Here is a 19,508-nt window from a genome sequence, read left to right as displayed (position 1 = left end):
CAATTAAATTCATGGAAAAGATACATATTGTAATTATGATAAAATATACGCGAAATAGAAAGAAATGAGTTTAAATTACATTAACACTAAACGTAAATTCAGTATCTGATAACGTTTTATACGTTCCCTCTTCTTGTTCGAGCTACAATATTTTTTCAAACTTTATAAGATAACTTTGGGAGGAAGTTTCGAAGATCTGAAAACTGTTCGAAGTTTTCAAAAGTGCTAGAGAGCCTCATGCACACCCAAGAAAATTCTTAAAGCTTACGTGAATCACGTGAAGGTGAAATTTATTATTATTGTGCAGGTGAATTTCAAAAATTATTTTACAGATAAGAAGGAAACTATGGGAAAATTTGTAACAATTGCAGAATAAAAATAAAAATTCGCACATCTAAAAAAAGAAACAAAAATCTGCATCAAATAACTTCATGTGATGCTTATATCATAGTAAGTAATGATCCAGCGCGCAATGCACCTTCCTTTGCCTGTTATTCTTTGGAATGATTCCTTCTTTCTTGGAATGATTCCTTCCTTCTTCTTCATTCTTTGGAATGATTTTTTAATTTTGCCTGTTATTCTCTGGAATGATTCTCTAGATGAATATCAACTTAAAATTGTACATAATTCAACCTAAATGTCAACTTGCCTTAGCTCAAAACAATGATGCCCTGCGAGCGTCTTTCCCAGATATTCGCAGATGGGTCAATAAAAGTCGGACTTTGTAATTTACTTCTTATATTGAGTCCATCTTCACATGACTTACATGCCGCACTCACTGCCATTGGCAAATTTCGCTGTTGGGTAGTGAGTGAGGCATTTCCACTCGCCTTTGACTTACCATGCAGCTGGTCACAAACCCAAGCTTCCCTAGTTTAAAACTGTGAAATCTCGCACCGATGGTCGGATGTAAGGTGGAAATTTTTTATATGCATTGTGATTTTTGCCAGAGGTTTCTTGTAATCGCGAAATTTTTATTCAGGCAATTTATTATGAGCAATATAAGCACATATTTACAATAATTATTCAGAGCAAAAGTTGAGCATTTCAGTCACCCGGTTGTAGCTGAAAATCACCAAATCATATTCTTCTCGTGCTCAAGCATGCCACTGAGTAGATTATTAGCCTATGAATCAGAATTTGCCGAACGAATAACACTGGTTTACTGAAGCCATTCCCTTGCCCAAAAGGAGAGAAAAATAAGAGATTTTCAAGTCAGATTTTATTCAAAGGTTTAGAATATAAAACACGATTATGACTAGTTGTTTTATATTCATAATTATTAAGTAGCTCCAAGTAAAATACTAAGTTGAAAAGAGTGTCGTGAATTTTAGATGAAATCTTAATTGTAAAAGCTATTGAGTTGCACCAGATATCGACGAGAGAGGTCTGCCTGCTAGGAAATGAGCTAACGCCGCACTTGTGAAGTGAGAAATCTCTCAACACCGCAGAACGGCGGGCCATACTCTCAAAAAGTTATGAGATCGTAAGTTCGTCAGCCAATCATCGACGGCCTTTCAAGCAAAATCCACCAATCATAGACTGGAAAATAGAGCGTAAGTACTTAGGTTAACTTAGCGAGTTTTAAAAGTATGGCCCCAGAAACGTACTAAGTATGCTTCTAATTATCAATTCAAAAACAAAATGTGGAAGTGGCTCAAAAAATAATCGCAAATGTGGCTGCTGACCACAATGCTTTGTTTCCTGTTTCTTGCCTGTCTCACCATAAGTAACGTGGAAGATTGCACATTGTACGCATGTCAGCTTTAGAGTTGTTATATACGCAATTCCACTCACCCAACGAATCTACTTCCATTATTTATATAAAAATATATATGAAACGACCTAAAATATTCATATTTGTTAGCGTAAAAAAAGTGAATAAGTTTTCGAATACGAAAAAGGAAAAAAAAAAGTTGTGGTAAATTAATCTTTTTCGATCGGTGTTGATTAATTCTGTAAATGTAGAAATTATCCTCCAAGTTCAATTAAAACATATATGAAAAACTGATTGTCTGTAGAAAGCTTTGCCTGAAGATCATCACGTTTGATCGTCACTCTCCGACACTGAAAAAAGTTTGGCAAAAAAATTAAACATATGGGAAAAATTAATTCTAATTTAACACAAACTTCTGCCCTTCTAGGAAACAAAGTAACATTTAAAAGTTTTGTAAAAGAATCACTAATTCAAATAAGATTAAATTTAATAAGAATTTAGATACACCGTGACTGCAATTGGATGGGACACAACCCACGACATTATGAGAGACTGAAATTACATTAAAAAATTATTCTGGATGGTGTTCTTCGAATCCAGAATTCACCATCAATGCTATAAGGAATGTTTGTACTTATATGAGGTTGGAATAATTTGTAGCTATAAATAGATGTCTCTGTGCGTGAAATTTTATCGTTTCAATTATCGAGAAACAATATTAAATAACCGTCAACTAAATTTGAAGCATGTAAAAAGCTGAAGATTAAAATTATTATTGTTGAGAAACATTCAGATACTTTTTTACATAAAATACCAATACTTTTTCAACGAAAATTTACTATCACCCACCTCGGTAAAGTGCCTTCGAGCGAGACTTGGATGGGCATTTCTGTGGAGAAAGTAACGTCATCACAAATGTGCTGCGTGATCATAACTTCGATGACATAAAGTAAGCTTATATCATTTTCAATTGATTATTTTGCTCAACGTTTTAAATAATTGGGATACAATTGAAGAAATCTCGTGCAAAAACTGACCAATGTAACAGCACAACACAGGCACGTATCAATTCATTAATTCTACAACTAATTACCATGCGATTTGAAGCAAATTTGCTAGTCTGTAATTTTCCGCTAAGAAAAATATTCACATAAATTTATTTTAAGAGAACGTAACAAAGTCCGTGAAAGTTGTTGAAAACAAATTCATTTTTCACCGCGGGGGGGATGAAGGTGGGCAACCCACCGCATGGGGATGAGGGTGGGCAACCCACCGCGTGGGGGATGAGGGAGGGCAACCCACCGCGTGGGGGATGAGGGAGGGCAACCCACCGCGTGGGGGATGAAGGTGGGCAACCCACCGCATGGGGATGAGGGTGGGCAACCCACCGCGTGGGGGATGAAGGTGGGCAACCCACCGCGTGGGGATGAGGGTGGGCAACCCACCGCGTGGGGGATGAGGATGGGCAACCCACCGCGTGGGGGATGAGGGAGGGCAACCCACCGCGTGGGGGATGAGGGTGGGCAACCCACCGCGTGGGGGATGAGGGTGGGCAACCCACCGTGTGGGGGATGTTGGTGCGCAGGGAGCGGCCGTGTAGGGGCTGCGTGGGGCGCACGTTCCCCAAGGCGGGGGCCGCCATCCCCCCACCCGCCCCCCGCCTCAGCGACCGCAGCTGCTGCAACTGAAGCACAGCAAACATCACTGTTGTAATATAGTCCTGATTTATATATGAATAAAGTTATGAACTTTATTATTATTATTATTATTATTATTATGAACCCTATATGAATAAAGTTATGAACTTTATTATTATTATTATTATTATTATTATGAACCCTATTTCTGTATGAATAAAGTTCATAATTAGATAACTATCTAATGTTAGATTGTCTGGCTTCAATACCGTATCAGTCTCAATGTACCCGTCGAGCTGACACGTTCTAACTACCGTTGTAATGTAATGTAAGTTCTCTACCACGTACATCGCTGACTTTAAATCTGCCGTATAATTGTTTGTTGTTGTTATATTATTGTTATGTTGATTAGTATTTAATGTCAGTTACTCTTATTTCAGGTAACAGGAAATTTGTTTGAATAAAGCTTGGATTGCCATGTATTCCTTATTTCACAAAAATCACTGAAGTACAGCATCACTGAAGTACAGCATCACTGAAGTACAGCATCACTGAAGTACAGCATCACTGAAGTACAGCATCACTGAAGTACTACAGCATCACTGAAGTACAGCACCACTGAAGTACAGCTAGCATCACTGAAGTACAGCATCACTGAAGCACAGCATCACTGAAGTACAGCATCACTGAAGTACAGAAGTGATGTATCAATATTAGCGAGGAGCTCATTATTAAAATGTAACGACCGCTGTACTTTTATACGTGAGCTTCCTCATTCTACGCGCGCATTCTTGTATATGTTATATTTAACTTTAGGCAATTAATAAGGCAATCATAACCTGAAATTGTATAGAATACCATTTCCATTATCAAAATTCTTCACTAATTGAAATTTTAAGTTCCAATTGCGCTGCCACGCACATTCCACTAAAGTTTTCCCAAAAGAAGCGTGCAAAGGGACACTCAACTCTATTGGATTGCTGGAATGGAATAAAAATATAGCTATCCAATATCCATGTCTTTCAAAGGCATTCATTGCCAGCAAAAATTCTAATCACATCGACATTATCAGTGCTTTATAGGAAAGTATTTTTAATAAATTAAAATCAGTTCTAAAGAATAATACCTGTCATGTGCCGCTTTCGACGTGTTATGACAGACGTACGAAGCAGATCGGACAACCCTACTGCCGCTGCTAGCTTAGGCGATTTTAGTTTTTATTCATGCGGTCAGCGGCGTTTTTTTTGCGCAATAAATAAGACATTTTTCAAAGGCAATATAACGAAAAATTAACACAAAAAAACAGATGGTGCCTCGATGAATTTCTTTTTAAATTCGCTCCTCTAAATAAACTGCATTGTAGACTCGCAAAAGACTCGTGAAAATAATTGAACTAAATGTAGCAGTTCTAAGTGCCGACTGAGGCAGCATTTTTCGCCAGTCGTCACCAATTACTCGAGAAAGAACAATTCAATGTATCTAATTATATATGCAACAACGAAACGTATCTAATTATACAGTATATACAAATGCAATGTATCCCACAAAATAAGTTATGATGATGTCCCATGATGTTATGTGTCTTTGCTGTAATTTAATTTCAAACAAATGAATGTGGATGTTTCGATAATTAAATAGTATATGATACGTATAAAAAGAGAGTTATAATGCATTCAAGTAAAACTCTACGGAGTTTTGGCCTCAGATTCAGTTACCCTGTACAACAAATGGTCTTGTCCTGAATGTCCAACATTTGAAAGAGTTCGTAATTCAAATATAAATATATATATAATGATAATAACAACGCGGCAAAAATTTTATCAATTTTATGTTAGCAATTATTGAAGTTTTAATATAATTATTAAATTAAATAAAAAACACGTGTGGATAATTTTGAAATTTAATTGAATGAAACAAATTGAATACAAATTAAATTGTATTTATTTATTAATTAATTCAAACTTAAAATTATTAAATTTTTAAAGTACTTCCAAAAATGTTTTTTTAATTTCAGTATTTAAATTAATATAAAATCTAACTTTAAATACCTTAATAATAATTTACATTTTTTGAATTAATCAAAGAAAAATAATTTAAAATTATTTGTCATTTAATTGTCATAAATTTTTATATTTAAAAATTTAATTTTAAATTAAACGATTTCAATTTAAAATTTTAGGAATTACTTTAGCTGCAGCACTTCTTATTGACCTTGAAGGTTGAACGCTCACAACGAACCTTATGTAAGAATGATGAATATGGAATGCTGATGAAAAAAATTCACTATTCAATGACTTTGTCATTTGTCCTGCCACTCCACAAACGTCCTGTCACTCCACAAACGTCCTGTCACTCCACAAACGCCCTGTCACTCCACAAACGTCCTGTCACTCCACAAACGTCCTGTCACTCCACAAATGTCCTGTCACTCCACAAACGCCCTGTCACTCCACAAACGTCCTGTCACTCCACAAACGTCGTGTCACTCTCGTCTGCATAGAAGCAGTCTGTCCAGGCTCTGTCTCTTATACACATCTAGATGTGTNGCACAACCATTCACCTGGCCTCTGGTGAGGTAGAGAGGACGGTTCAGCAGCACCATTCACCTGGCCTCTGGTGAGGTAGAGAGGACGGTTCAGCAGTACCATTCACCTGGCCTCTGGTGAGGTAGAGAGGACGGTTCAGCAGCACCACTCACCTGGCCTCTGGTGAGGTAGAGAGGACGGTTCAGCAGTACCCAGGTTACCACCTCTTCGCACGGAGGTTCGGTCAGAGATCCCTCGTACGTGACGTAGTGACGCGACGGCAGCAAACTCTGCAGTGACGGCAGCGGTGCTGCGGTACTGGCGCCTGTGTGTAAGTTAGGTTACATATTAACTCATACTTGCATTATTGGTAACTTTCATTATTGTATTGTATTGTAACTTACATTATATAGTAACTACATTATTGGTACTGGCGCCTGTGCACAAGTTAGGCTACATATTGACTCATACTTATATTATTGGTAACATAAATTATTGTATTGTAACTTACATTGTATAGTAACTTAAATTATTGTATTGTATTGTAACTTACATTGTATTGTAATTTACATTATTTGGTAACGGCACTTGTGCACGAGTTAGGCTACATATTTTTTCCCTGACTCCTACTTATATTTTTGAAATATTTTTCAAATTATTTTTTGTAATTATACATCTGGCTAAAAGTCATGCTCTGCTACATAGATAATGAATTTTTATTGCTTACACATTCATTTGCTGAATATTGGGTTTTGAATCATAATTTATTGTGAATAGAATCCGTCCATGAAGAGTAAAAAGCGCCTTTGATAATGAAGGTGCTAGCTATAACATTCACTCTCATTAGGTACACCTATTACATTCACCTTCATTATATTCACCTTCATTACTTCAACTACCGACATGTGTCAATCACCGACATGTGCAACAGCCTCCCCGATGACATCGTTGGCGCACCAAGTATGAACGCGTTCAAGAACAGACTAGATAAAGCTATGGAAAAATATATGTTCAGATTTGAAATGCCTAGCACCATATCGAACCCAGTGGAAGTCTAGTAGCTACTTGAAACTATCGCCAGTCATGAAAAGATCCGGTCAAATGATACGATATTAGATCTATGAACCAGGCACGAAAAGGAAAAAAATCGGCGACAGGCCACATCAGGCCTACACTTCAGCGCCGACATCACTATGTTATGTTATGTTATGTTATTGCATTCACCTATTACATTCACCTATTACATTCACCTATTACATTTACCCATTACAATCACCTATTACATTCACCTATTACATTCACCTTCATTACATTCACCTATTANGTACCCCTTTTTTTAGCTTTTTAGCCGTTTTCTATGAATTTCACGTTTTCTATCAATTTTTTCGAAAAATTCATAGGAGCAAAATGTTTTTTTTTTTACATTTTACGTATGTATGTGAAGTTTCATGACAATCGGATAATAACTGTAGAAGTTTTCGTATGAGGAGGTCGGTCCCCTTAACATTCATCATGCGTTATATTAATTTATTCTGCAGTAATTCATATTTAAATATAGCTAAATTAAGTATGTATTATTTTTCTGTTGCATTACAATTTACTTGTGTTGATTGACACGTTCGCTGTCCTTCAATGAAGAATCATCGTGGGCTTGAAAAGACTTACTCTTAAAGTTCTACCGTTCATCGTATCGCTCTTTGCGCTATTTGAACTCAAGTGATGTATAAACACCCCGTCTTAAATGCTAGTTATTGGAGACGTAACGCACTAATTACACCAAGCAAATGAAGCTATAAACATTATTACTCTCAATGAACATAATTTCTACGCTATAAACAATATTACTATATAATATAATTTTAATAATTTCTTACATTAATTTCTCTGATGTTCAGCGGAAATTGCATAGCGTTTTAATCTTAAATTGAGTGAACGATAAGCTTAATTAGGTTTATTTGAAAATTAGATAAAATTAACAGAACAATTCTTCGAATATATTCTAATTTATATTACCCTTCTAACTGCAAATTAGTTGTGATTGCATGCAATCCTAGCGTCGTGACCTGTGGGCCGCAGGCTGGGAAGCCGCTGTAGCCAGCGTCCCAGCACAGCGCTAGGGGCGTCACCTTCCTGTAGCAGTTATACATTAATCAGTGTGTGGCATACACAAGGTATACATTATTCAGTGTGTTGCATACACAAGGTATACATTGTCAGAGTGTTGCATACACAAGGTATACATTGTCATTGTGTTGCATACACAAGGTATACATTGTCAGTGTGTTGCATGCACAAGGCATACATTATTCAGTGTGTTGCATGCACAGGGCATACATTATTCAGTGTGTTGCATGCACAAGGCATACATTATTCAGTGTGTTGCATACACAAGGTATACATTGTCAGTGTGTTGCATGCACAAGGTATACATTATTCAGTGTGTTACATGCACAAGGCACACAGGCCGGGTGTTGCATGTATTAATTAATATTAGTAAACACTCCATCAATATTCGACTACATTGCTACTACTTCTCACATAGATAAGTTTAGTTGTGCGTCGGGACCATCTTCCCTGATAATTGATCGTAGTTGTTCCGAATGAACGAAGTCGTAAACGTTTGTATGATGCAGCAAAATTAGATTCATTCATGCCTTCGTCAAGCTTAGTTTTAATGTTTATAATTTAATTTATCTCCCCCCTAACTATAAAGATTCTCGTTTTAACACTTCCATCTTGCAGTGTATAAAGTGTTGTTTATAGGTCGGATGTTGAGATATGTTGATAGTTCAACGGCCATGATAATGAAACACGGTCACTTGGAGTGATACGACCGTGCGAGCCTCTAGCGAAAAACCTGCCTCGAGCCAGTTCCGCTACCGAATTTATATATTAATTTGACAGAAAATTTAGCTGCAGACAAAAATTTGAAATCATAGAGAAGTAAAATATATTATCAATAAACAAAGTATATATATATAGGTTTCATTTACCTAGAAAATTATGCGATCTAAAACTTTTTCAGATGACTGCCTTAAAGGTGTGACCTAACTGGGGAAATGCACTGGAATGATAGAATATAATTATATCCAAAGGATCAAGAATTATGTGAGAAATTAAACAATTGTTTACCTCTATATGATATTTAAATCGTAGAAAAATTAATGGTTTGTACAAATTTCAGCCAGACGTAAAAGTTTCAATTATAAACTGAACATTTGCTGTAGCAGAGAAAGATTCATTTTTTAATGACAATCGTGTTGAATTATCAACAAGTTTTGTTCACTAATCTGTGAAAGTACTTTCACATTCACCTTAAAATATTCACCTTGACAAACACTGCAATCGCGGCCACTCCGTTCGGTCGCTCAGCGGCAGCCGTGAAGTTCGAGTACAAGATGCTGTTGTAGAAGTACATCTGTAGCTGGACAATAATAATTATTTCATTTATAATTAATTAATTTCAATAATAATTAATTATATATCAGCATTTCGAAAATTTCTAATACAAATTGTGGAAAAATACTAAATGTTATTTATTTCGTTACTAATGCAAATAAATTAGGGATTTTATTTATTCCCTGGACCAGGAACCTCAAAATTATATAGCTAAATCGTTATTTTGATCGTAATATTTGCCCACAAGAATAACACAAGACATAGGTGGCCGGAAAAACTGAATCTGTTATAGCAATAAACTCTTCAATCTTTGTAAACTTTGCGATTCTCGTTTGAGCTTTGCACGGGCCTTTAATTAATTCATGCAGCAAGAAAATTTGTCCATGGGCAAAAAATATCATGTATGCAGGTATGAGTTTTGTGTAAAAATTCGTGTTGTTCGGAGTGTAACTCAAACATAACATCAATTAAATGATTTCATTATAATACGTTACTGTGGATATGTGGTGCATTAAGAACTCAATAAAATCAAAAGATACCCGATTTAAAAGTTAAACTGTTCCAGATAACGGAATTTAATAAAGTTAAGTTTAGCAAATCGATGATCTCAATAGGTGTCATTATATGATTTTAAAATGTCGGTTTTCATGGAAGCGCGATGAATTTTGCGAAGGTGAATACATATTTTATTTCAATTCATGTTTTCAAATTAACAAACTGAAAACATTCGTACGAGACCGCGTAGCGGGTGCATGCATGAATGGCGTTCTCATTTCGCTGTCAATTAAGTAGCTAAATCTTAAATTGGCGGATTATTGGTGTCAGACTGAAGCATGAATTAGAAATATTTAGCGAGCTTCTTTGACGATAACTTGTTATAATTTATATGAAATCATAAACCTTGAATCCTAAACACACACCTTTTCACACATCGAAACACACACCTTTTCACACACGAAACACACACCGTTTCACACACCGAAACACACACCGTTTCACATATCGAAATACGCACCTTTTCACACATCGAAACACGCACATTTCCACACACCGAAACACACACCTTTTCACACATCATAACAAACACCTTATCACACACCGAAACACACACCTTTTCACACATCGAAACACACACCTTTTCACACATTGAAACACACCTTTTCACACATCGAAACAAACACCTTATCACACACCGAAACACACACCTTTTCACACACCGAAACACACACCTTTTCACACATCGAAACACGCACATTTTCACACACCGGAACACACACCTTTTCACACATCGAAACACACACATATTCAAGCAGCAGCTGTCATTGAATTGTGTAAAATTAATGATCGAAATTTAGGCGCCGTGTCTTTCCCTGTATCCTGTTTTCAAGAACAGCGTAAAAAAGTACAATTAAAGTTAGCAATTTTCTATTGGAAATAATGATTTTCAAACTCAAACCTCTTCTCGTTGAAAATTTTTGAACAATGGGATACATTTCATGGTGATACACTTGGCTGCAGCGAAGTAAATGCACGTTTGACAACAGCGTTTGAAGAGTGAACTTTTTGCTACAGATTACCTGGGTTCCTTCTCTTTGTTTAACATTGGATATGGCTTCTGTGTTACCTTAAACAAGATGCAATACCAACCTCGGCAGGGAAGAACTGGTTCTCCAAGCTGTGCTCGGAGCCAGCAGGAGAGCCTGACCACCTGAGGGTGACGTGGCTCAGCGTGTAGCGGTACAGCAAGGGTCCTCCCGAGATGATCGCTCTGTCGTTCCGCGTTTTGTGGGGGGAATGCAGGACAGAGTTCGTCTGACCGACCATTCCGCGATTGTGCATTACGTCCTTACTTTTAACAAACTTGTTATCCACTTGACCTGGTAGGTAATTTTTAGAAATATTTTTGTCGGTAACGAGACTGAATTTTTGACGATCTTCGTTTTTCAAGGGGATGGATTGTTTGTTCGAAGTTCGTCCAACAAAAACATCATCATCATACTTAGAATTTAGGTTGCGAGTTTCCCCAACTGAATCTCGGTTTCCAGAATTCGAAAACTCATGTTCCTTGAAATGACTTCTGTTTAGAACGAAATCTTTGTCAAGAAACGAAGTGTTGCGGTTACTGGAGTAGCGATGCTCGGGTGTATTTTTTTCCACGTCGTCTGCATAAAAATCACCATTTTCGAGGACCATGCGTTTTAAATTCCTTATCCTGTTCTCGAACAACCGCTCTCTTGGTGAAATATTTCTACTGTGATTCTTTTCATGACGCAAATGCTGGTTATTTTTGTCATCGACTGAAATATATTCCCGAATTAACGGATTCCTCTCATCTTCTATGTGGTTTAGCAATGAAACATTCATCTGATTTATTGCGAGAGACTTCAAATATTCAGAAGAGGACATTTTTCTATCTTTACCCTGATATCTCTTAATTTTTCCTAATGGTAGCCTGTCTAACAACAGTCTGTATTGGTCACTTTTTCCGTCGTTTGCACTTCTCTGAATTTCTCGATTGAATTCGAACTCCTTGGGAATTATTTCGTGCGGCAGTTCTGTCATCTCTGTCAACTTATGTGGCGAAAAATATGTAGTTGGTGACAGCAAACTCGGCGGATGTGATGCCAGCTTTGAAGGATGGGGGCTCCAGCGAAGTCCAAATCCAGTATTCGACAAGACGCCGTCCAACTGAATTACAAATAAAGTTCATCAAGAAGAAATAACCGACGTACATTGACACGAGACATTCAGAGGAGTTATGCATGCATGAGAAAATCTAAAGATGAGGGGGAAAAATAGTAAATATGAATTTAAATCCTTTTTAAATGGAAAATGTAACGATGAATACTAAAAATAAAGCCATTTGTGAGCTAAAAATTGTATAAAAGTTTCTTAGACTTACGTGCTTCGGTTGAACCTTCAAAGCGAAATTGAGATTCAAAAATTCATATCAACTTCCTATATAGTCCGTCCGGACGACACTGGTGTCAAGAAACATTACGCTTCGTTTCTGTACCTAATCTAAATATTTCTCACTAACAGAGGAGAAATGTTTTTCTCGAAGGATATTCGATTTTTCCTCTTGTCTTGTCCATGCAAACATTTGCAGCATCTTATTTACCAAGCACCGAACACAGCCTTGTGACTATCTATATATAGCGCGTCAAGTTCTCTTCACTAGCGCGTTCGCTCCACGCACCGAAAGTAAAGTGACCACTGCTAGATTTTAATTGCGCCACTATGCATCTCCTCACCTCATTAAGGATGTGTGATTAACTTCACTCGTATTTAGGATGACTCAATTTTTCAGATAATTCTATACAGTTATAACCATTTAAAGGTTTGCCACAGCAATTTGGAAGTTCAAAACACACGCACATGTTTGCTACTCACATGAACATCGTCCAGGACCAAATTGCCGATATTGTGGTCGTAGACGATGTTGCTGAGGTTGATGTTGACGGGACTCTGTCGCCTGCCGTCACTGCATAGCCGCCACCCGCGGTTGATCACGCCCCAGAACGATGGTCCCGAGATACCGTCGTAGCCCCACCACGATCCCCAGTCAAACTCCCCAACTGCCGGATGATTATTTCGATTCAAAGTACATGAAAAGTTTATTGAAATTTTATGAGAGCGAATATTTTTCGATGGCACCTTACGAGCCTTGCAATAAGTCCAGCAACTATCTCAATCAATCGTCAGTTATGGAAAGATCGGGTTCCAAAGGCCGGATCCCTTGTGGTATCAAGTCACGAAAAGGACAAGAATCGGCAACAGATCATGGGCCTATTTCTTCAGTGCCGACACTTCTATTTTATTAAATTTATTTGGTATTATTTTATTTGGTATTATAAGAGACAGCCACAACATCATCCCAAGCATCTGCCCGTTTTCTTCACGGGACGAACATGATTATATTTGTCATGGCAGGAGCAGTTGGTGGATGACGTCAGGTGTTATTTTTTAAGTGTGGGTAAACATGCATGATACTACTTCTACCGTAAGCTTACAACGAAACACCCTACACGAATCCCACTATCTTCTGCGAGCTTGTATACTTTATTAAATGACTGTTTTTTTTTGTAGAGGATGCGTTCAACTTTGTGCATGTACACCCAGCTCGAAATTTTTCTCTCCAGCTTCTAATTTATAATGAGAAATTATTCGGCGGAAGCGTGTGACTCATCCATAATGAAAAATAAAACCACGGTACTTAATGAGAAATGATAGTGAGTTAACGCGCAGCTCATCCTTTATGATAAATAATACCGTGTTACCGTGTGTATCATCCATAATGAGTTATAGTACTACGGTACTTAATGAGAAATAATGCCGATATCGTGCGGCTCATCAATATTAATGGATGAATAAGCCGTGATATCGTGCGGCTAATACCCTCTTAGTTTGCTTCATTTCTGAGCTATACGCGCAGTCGACATACTTCGTCATTTTTCTACTGAGCCCGCAAGAGTCGTTGCCATTGCAGGACTTTCTTGCGTCCAGAGCTGAGTTTACGATCGCGATCCACCATAACATACACGAAAGCAATGAAAAAATCATGTTTGTTGTTGCGGTGCCACTAGGAAAGAGTCGAAGAGAACAGGAGGTGGTACAGAATGGCCACAAAGAGGAAGGAGAAACGGAAAAGAAAAAAATCATTATTGAACCCAGATGTTACTTAAGCATTAATTGACAAGACAGTAAAAAGAATAGCTTCTACCTGTACTCAGAGACAACAGGCGCACCTTGTTCACCATAAAGTTATGGAGTTGCGCGGTATATGAGGCCTGCACAGGGCGTGTTAATCCAAATAGAAAGCAGTTTTTCCCGATGGATAAAAGTCTGGATAACAGTTTATCTATTCTAACTGAATATCAATTTTAATTTAAATGAATGCATGCAGTTTATCCAACTGCATATAAATTTCAATGCAAATGGAAGACAGTTTTTCCAACTGGATATCAATTTTAATTTAAATTGGATAGAGTTTATCCAACTGGATATCAATTTTGGTTCAAATGGATGAGAGTTTATCCAACTGGACAGCAATTTTAAATCGAATGGATTATAGTTTATCCAACTGGATAACAATTGTAATTTAAATGGATAACCGTTTATCCAACTGGACAGCAATTTTAAATCAAACGGATTATAGTTTATCCAACTGGATAACAATTGTTTCAAATGGTTCCAACTAGACAATGGACTATTTTACAGGGAAAGAGTTTATCTTACTTGATTGTATAAACAAATCTGCCATAAAATCGATTGGCAGACAGAATGATCCCAATTTATTCTTCTGGATCATGTAATTAATGTATTGCAATCATTATGATTGGCAAATTCTAAGAAAAGTAAAGTATTGAAACTGCTCTTTCTAAACTAATGATTTAACGCGGAAGTAAGCTTCCTACCGTACCAACCCGGCTGTTGCCGGTGCAGGATATTCCCTGGGAAGTCGAGAGGTTTCTTAAGTCAACTTCAACGAATGTTTGCAAGTAATTCTATGAGGGAAGCCTTTGAAGTGACAAGCTAAGCAGTACCTATTGACAACTCTCTCTACTCACTACCATGCTAGAGCTAGAATAACACGATACACAAAACAAAAGATTTGATTATTTAAAAGCTGAGATATTTCTTCGTCACTAGGGAACAATTCGTAAATAATAATTTAAAAGCTGAGACAATTATGAAAAAAAATTAAATCTGGTGAATTATTGTAAGTTTTCTTTGCACAGTAATTTTGCAATTTAAGCAAACATATGATCTAAATAGTCCTTAATTAAATCCTATTCATATCAGAAAGTGCAACCCTCTGAAACCTGCCATTACGTTAATTCTGATGTTAAACTGGAGCATGTCATAAATTTATACTGGTGGTAAACTGGGGCATGTCATAAATTTATACTGGTGGTAAACTGGGGCATGTCATAAATTTATACTGGTGGTAAACTGGAGCATGTCATATATTTATACTGGTGGTAAACTGGAGCATGTCATATATTTATACTGGTGGTAAACTGGAGCATGTCATAAATTTATAATGGTGGTAAACTGGTGCATGTCATAAATTTACACTGGTGGTAAACTGGAGCATGTCAGAAATTTATACTGGTGGTAAACTGGAGCATGTCATAAATTTATACTGGTGGTAAGCTGGAGCATGTTATGAATTTATACTGGTGGTAAAGTGGAGCATGTCATAAATTTATACAAGTGGTAAGCTGGTGCATGTCAGAAATTTATACTGGTTGTAAACTGGGGCATCATAAATTTATACTGATCGCAAAGTGAAGCATGTTCAAAGTTGTGAAGCATGTTCATCGGGAGCCTGCACTGTTCGCCCTGGGACTGTATTGTTCGTCGTGAGTCTGGACTGTTCGTCGGAATTCTGGACTGTGGACTGACTGTTCATCGTGAGCTTTTTCTGTTCATCCTGAACCTGGACTGTTCGGAGCACAAGAAACTGGGGTTGAAGCGTTGGTATAATGTAACTCGCATTTTCATGAATTATTTGTTCGTACGGGTAAAGCTATTTAGTTTCGTAACAAGCTATTTTTTCAATCGTTTCAAAATAAAATAGGGACAGTTAATCTATGACTATATTATTATTTAGCTTCGGAGGACGAGCAGGCAATATTGTTTGGGCCCTGCCATTGCTGCGAGGCCGAGGTCCCTAAAACGATTATTGGGAAACATGAGAGAAATGTTCGACAGACTTGGATGATTGGGCTGCAAACAATGCAAACAAACACGACAATAAAGTTCGGTCACATTAAACCCATAAACTAGAGGAGCAAATAAGCCATGAACAGATGTGTGTTATATATTTTTTATGTCTATAGGTAATCGAAAGTTGATCAATTACAAGAACGCAAAAGAAGATGATTTGAGGAGAATAAGAATAACAGATAACATGACAGTAGACAGTATAAAAATAGTATATACAAATGTTTTAGAATTGGAATTTATTTTATTGTAATAGAAAAAGCAAAATGTTTGGAATAAATGGAAGTTATATTACAAAATTGCGTATTAATGCAGGTATTGATATATGTATGTAAACATCCGAAGTTACGAAGCTTTTTGATCCCAAAATGCCTGTCGTTGAATTTTACCTTGCATCGCGCCGGTCTAAAGGCGATTTTGATACTGATCGGTGATACTGCTTGATACTGCTTTGATACTTCTTTGATAAAGGTGATACTGCTGAGAAAAATACGCATTGAATTGTTCTCCCTATTTTCACCTAAAATAAATGTGTCAAAACGTGCCTGGTAATGGCTCGTGTAATTATAGGCAACTATATAAGTAAGAAGTCAGATGTAATAATCGGAATTATCTAAAACTCGCTGCTGTTGATATCGTTGCTAAACGTTACAATAAAATAAAGATTTTATTGTATTATTCGAGACAATCATGCATACTGCGGTTAGTTCAATTGCGGTTCATGAAATTTGAATAAAATACATTCAATACATTGAATGAATTGGCATTGCATTAATGTACCCACGCCCATGAATGCATTATTACTCAGGAGAAAGTATTACCGTTATATAAATTCATTGAGGAATTGCTTGTACGTTTAACTTGCAAATAATTCCTGTATTGCTAATTCAGCAATAAATTCAAGTAGTAACGTTTCTTTCTTAATCAATAGAATTTTATCATGAATTTCAACTTCACTTATTATTTTTGTAATTTCTAATTGAATAACTTTATTGATAATTACTGCGTGCACATCGTAGCCTAGGTTCTGTTCACCCAGAACCCACCTTCACTCTGCCGTAGGTCCTCCAGCGCCGCACAAGTGCACACGTACAGCAGCATCACCCAGCACATCGTCCTGTACATTGCATAGCACATTACCCTGTACATTGCATAGCACATCACCCTGCAAGTATAGATCTGTACATCGACTTGGTCATAGCAATTCACATCACCATTGTACAATGTACAGTCACCTTTTAACTAAATTAGAGAAGCTAATACAACAAAACGGCCACATACTCGAATGATCTTAATTTTAATATCGGTAGAGAGTAGCTCTCATCAGTGTCCCGAGTATCCACATATAATCGGAATATGTTTAATGGGCTCAAGAAAACTTGCTCTTCGTGAAATGCTGATGAAAGTTGATCAAGACGGTCTGCTAGCTGTAATTAGAACTAAATTTTAGTATTTATAAGAGATAGCAGTGGCCGGTCAATCTTAATTCAACGTGACAATTAACTTGCCACAAGCGACGTTTGGCTCGATGTCTGATCGCTCGATTTGGGCCTGGACCCATGGCGTCTGATAGCCCCTACAATAAATGTTTTTCTTATGCGATCAGAAAATTCCAGTTCAAGTATCTTTAGTATTTACATATTTTCTTCTCTTTACATTAAATTCTTGATCAGCGTAAACACAAAAATCTGATATAGATTCAAAAATTGTTTGGCACTTAATTCTGAGACAATGACTTTTATTTGTTAGAATTCCCAAGGCATTGGTAAGTTTGAAGCCGAAATGGAATATTATGTCAAATGTCTCTCTGAAAGTCGTGCTTAGTATATTATAGCTTTGAGTCGCGCTTACTTTACTAATGTTTAAAATCACGCTTAGTCTATTATCGTTTCAAGACCTGTTTAGGTTACTATTTTTTTAGTCCTGTTTAGTTTACTATAATTTTAAGTCATGCTAAGCTAACTTATTCTTCAAGTCACGCTTAGTTTACTATAGCTGTAAGTCACGCTTGTTTGCTACTTTAGTATAAGCCATGTTTAGTTTAATGTATAGAAATCGTATATCGCTATAATATTGAGACTAGAGGGAGAAGTCGGATGCTTTTCAAGCGATAATTTCAAGCAAATATGTTTTGATCAAATTTTTTAATTTATAACTAAATATTTGGCATCGTGCAGTATAATATCAGCAATTTTGTTTGTACAGATCCGTACATTGATGAATGCTACACACATGCACACAACTCATCATTATACACAACATATCAAAATGATTATTAGAATTAAAAAATAGTACGTGGAAATCGCAAGACATTCAATTTATTCACCAAACTGTCGCCCAAACCAAATATAGTTATAATATCTAACTGATATAATACAGTTCATAGTACAGATTAAACAACATTTAATTTAAATTTCATAAAAAAAATACGAAAAAGTCCAAATAACGAAAAAAGCCATGATGGTCGAAAGTGATCCCTCTTCCAATATTTTGAAATTTTAGCAGTCGTAGCCTATTTGCGAAATTTTATCCGTTGTAGAAGTTCGCAATCAGCGAACTTCTTTCTACTTACAAGTCAATGCAATAACAACTCAATTAAATAGCCTTTATAAAGTACTGCGACCTCTCTCCTATCTTCATGTACGAGGTCGACAGGCCGCTCCTCACTCGAGCTGAGCCAGCGCCCAGATAACCTAACACCCTCCTGTCCCGAGAATAACTGACTACACGGGGTTAGTATTAGCTGCAAGTATGCACTGCAAGTTTTTACACTTTCAGTTTGCCGGCTGAAAGCTTATATAGGCTACACGAGGAATGTATTTGGTAAACAGTATTTTTGCATCCGCAAGTAGGGTAACATGGGGCAGCGAGCCCACTGCGGGTCACGGGCCCATAGCGGGTTTCTCGCTAAGTATGGCAGATATTGGTCCGTGTTCTCTACCGCCGGTTCTCTATAGGCGTCTAATTCACATCATACATTCCTCATTAGTTGCACCTTTAAACAAAACAAAGAACCACCTCGTATCAATTAAAACTTCATCAAAAATTTAGTCTAAAAAAAGTGGGGGGCGCGCTGCCCCACGTTACCCTACCAGTGCGTTGTTGGAAGCCGTCAAGTGAGATCTGTGCATGGTGAAATATTTAGCGATTTCAGCGTTTGGCCGGTCGCCGATTCTTAACATTGAAGAACATGCACAGCATGTTGCGGGCTTGAGCTTTTTTGCCTCCTTGCCGATTCTGACCAGAAACTGACGCACAGAGCTGGGATCGAACCCACACCTCTCTGCTCCAATCCTGGTACTCTGAAGTGTAACCACTGGGCCCCATATGGAACGTTATAACGATAATGACGAGTTTGAGGATGCGCTTGATGAAGCAATTGGGGACATAGTTGCCAATCGTACTGAAGGGGTGAAAAACTTTGTAGCGTAGAGTGTGGGTGAGAGACTTAATAAGGTCTCGTTTAAGTTTCAAAACACTACTTTCTCAATTACTTTT

General features: G+C 37.2%; 1 protein-coding gene across 1 annotated transcript; it reads right to left on the bottom strand.

Annotated features, from left to right (window-relative positions):
- Positions 1-1,962: 1,962 nt before the first annotated feature.
- On the bottom strand, positions 1,963-17,135 carry LOC108681557 (carbonic anhydrase-related protein 11). Its single transcript, XM_018170602.2, has 10 exons — positions 17,057-17,135; positions 12,672-12,856; positions 11,775-11,966; positions 10,926-11,090; positions 9,208-9,303; positions 7,943-8,009; positions 6,053-6,204; positions 3,279-3,401; positions 2,567-2,606; positions 1,963-2,067 (listed from the first exon to the last, which is right to left on the bottom strand). The coding sequence occupies exons 1-10, from the start codon at positions 17,133-17,135 to the stop codon at positions 2,042-2,044; spliced, it is 1,125 nt and encodes a 374-aa protein (XP_018026091.2). The 3' UTR covers positions 1,963-2,041.
- Between the last annotated feature and the right edge of the window lie 2,373 nt (positions 17,136-19,508).

This window comes from Hyalella azteca, unplaced genomic scaffold (genome assembly GCF_000764305.2).
Source record: "Hyalella azteca isolate HAZT.00-mixed unplaced genomic scaffold, Hazt_2.0.2 contig7576, whole genome shotgun sequence".
Lineage (NCBI taxonomy): Eukaryota > Metazoa > Arthropoda > Malacostraca > Amphipoda > Hyalellidae > Hyalella > Hyalella azteca.
This window is presented reverse-complemented; position numbering and strand designations above follow the sequence as displayed.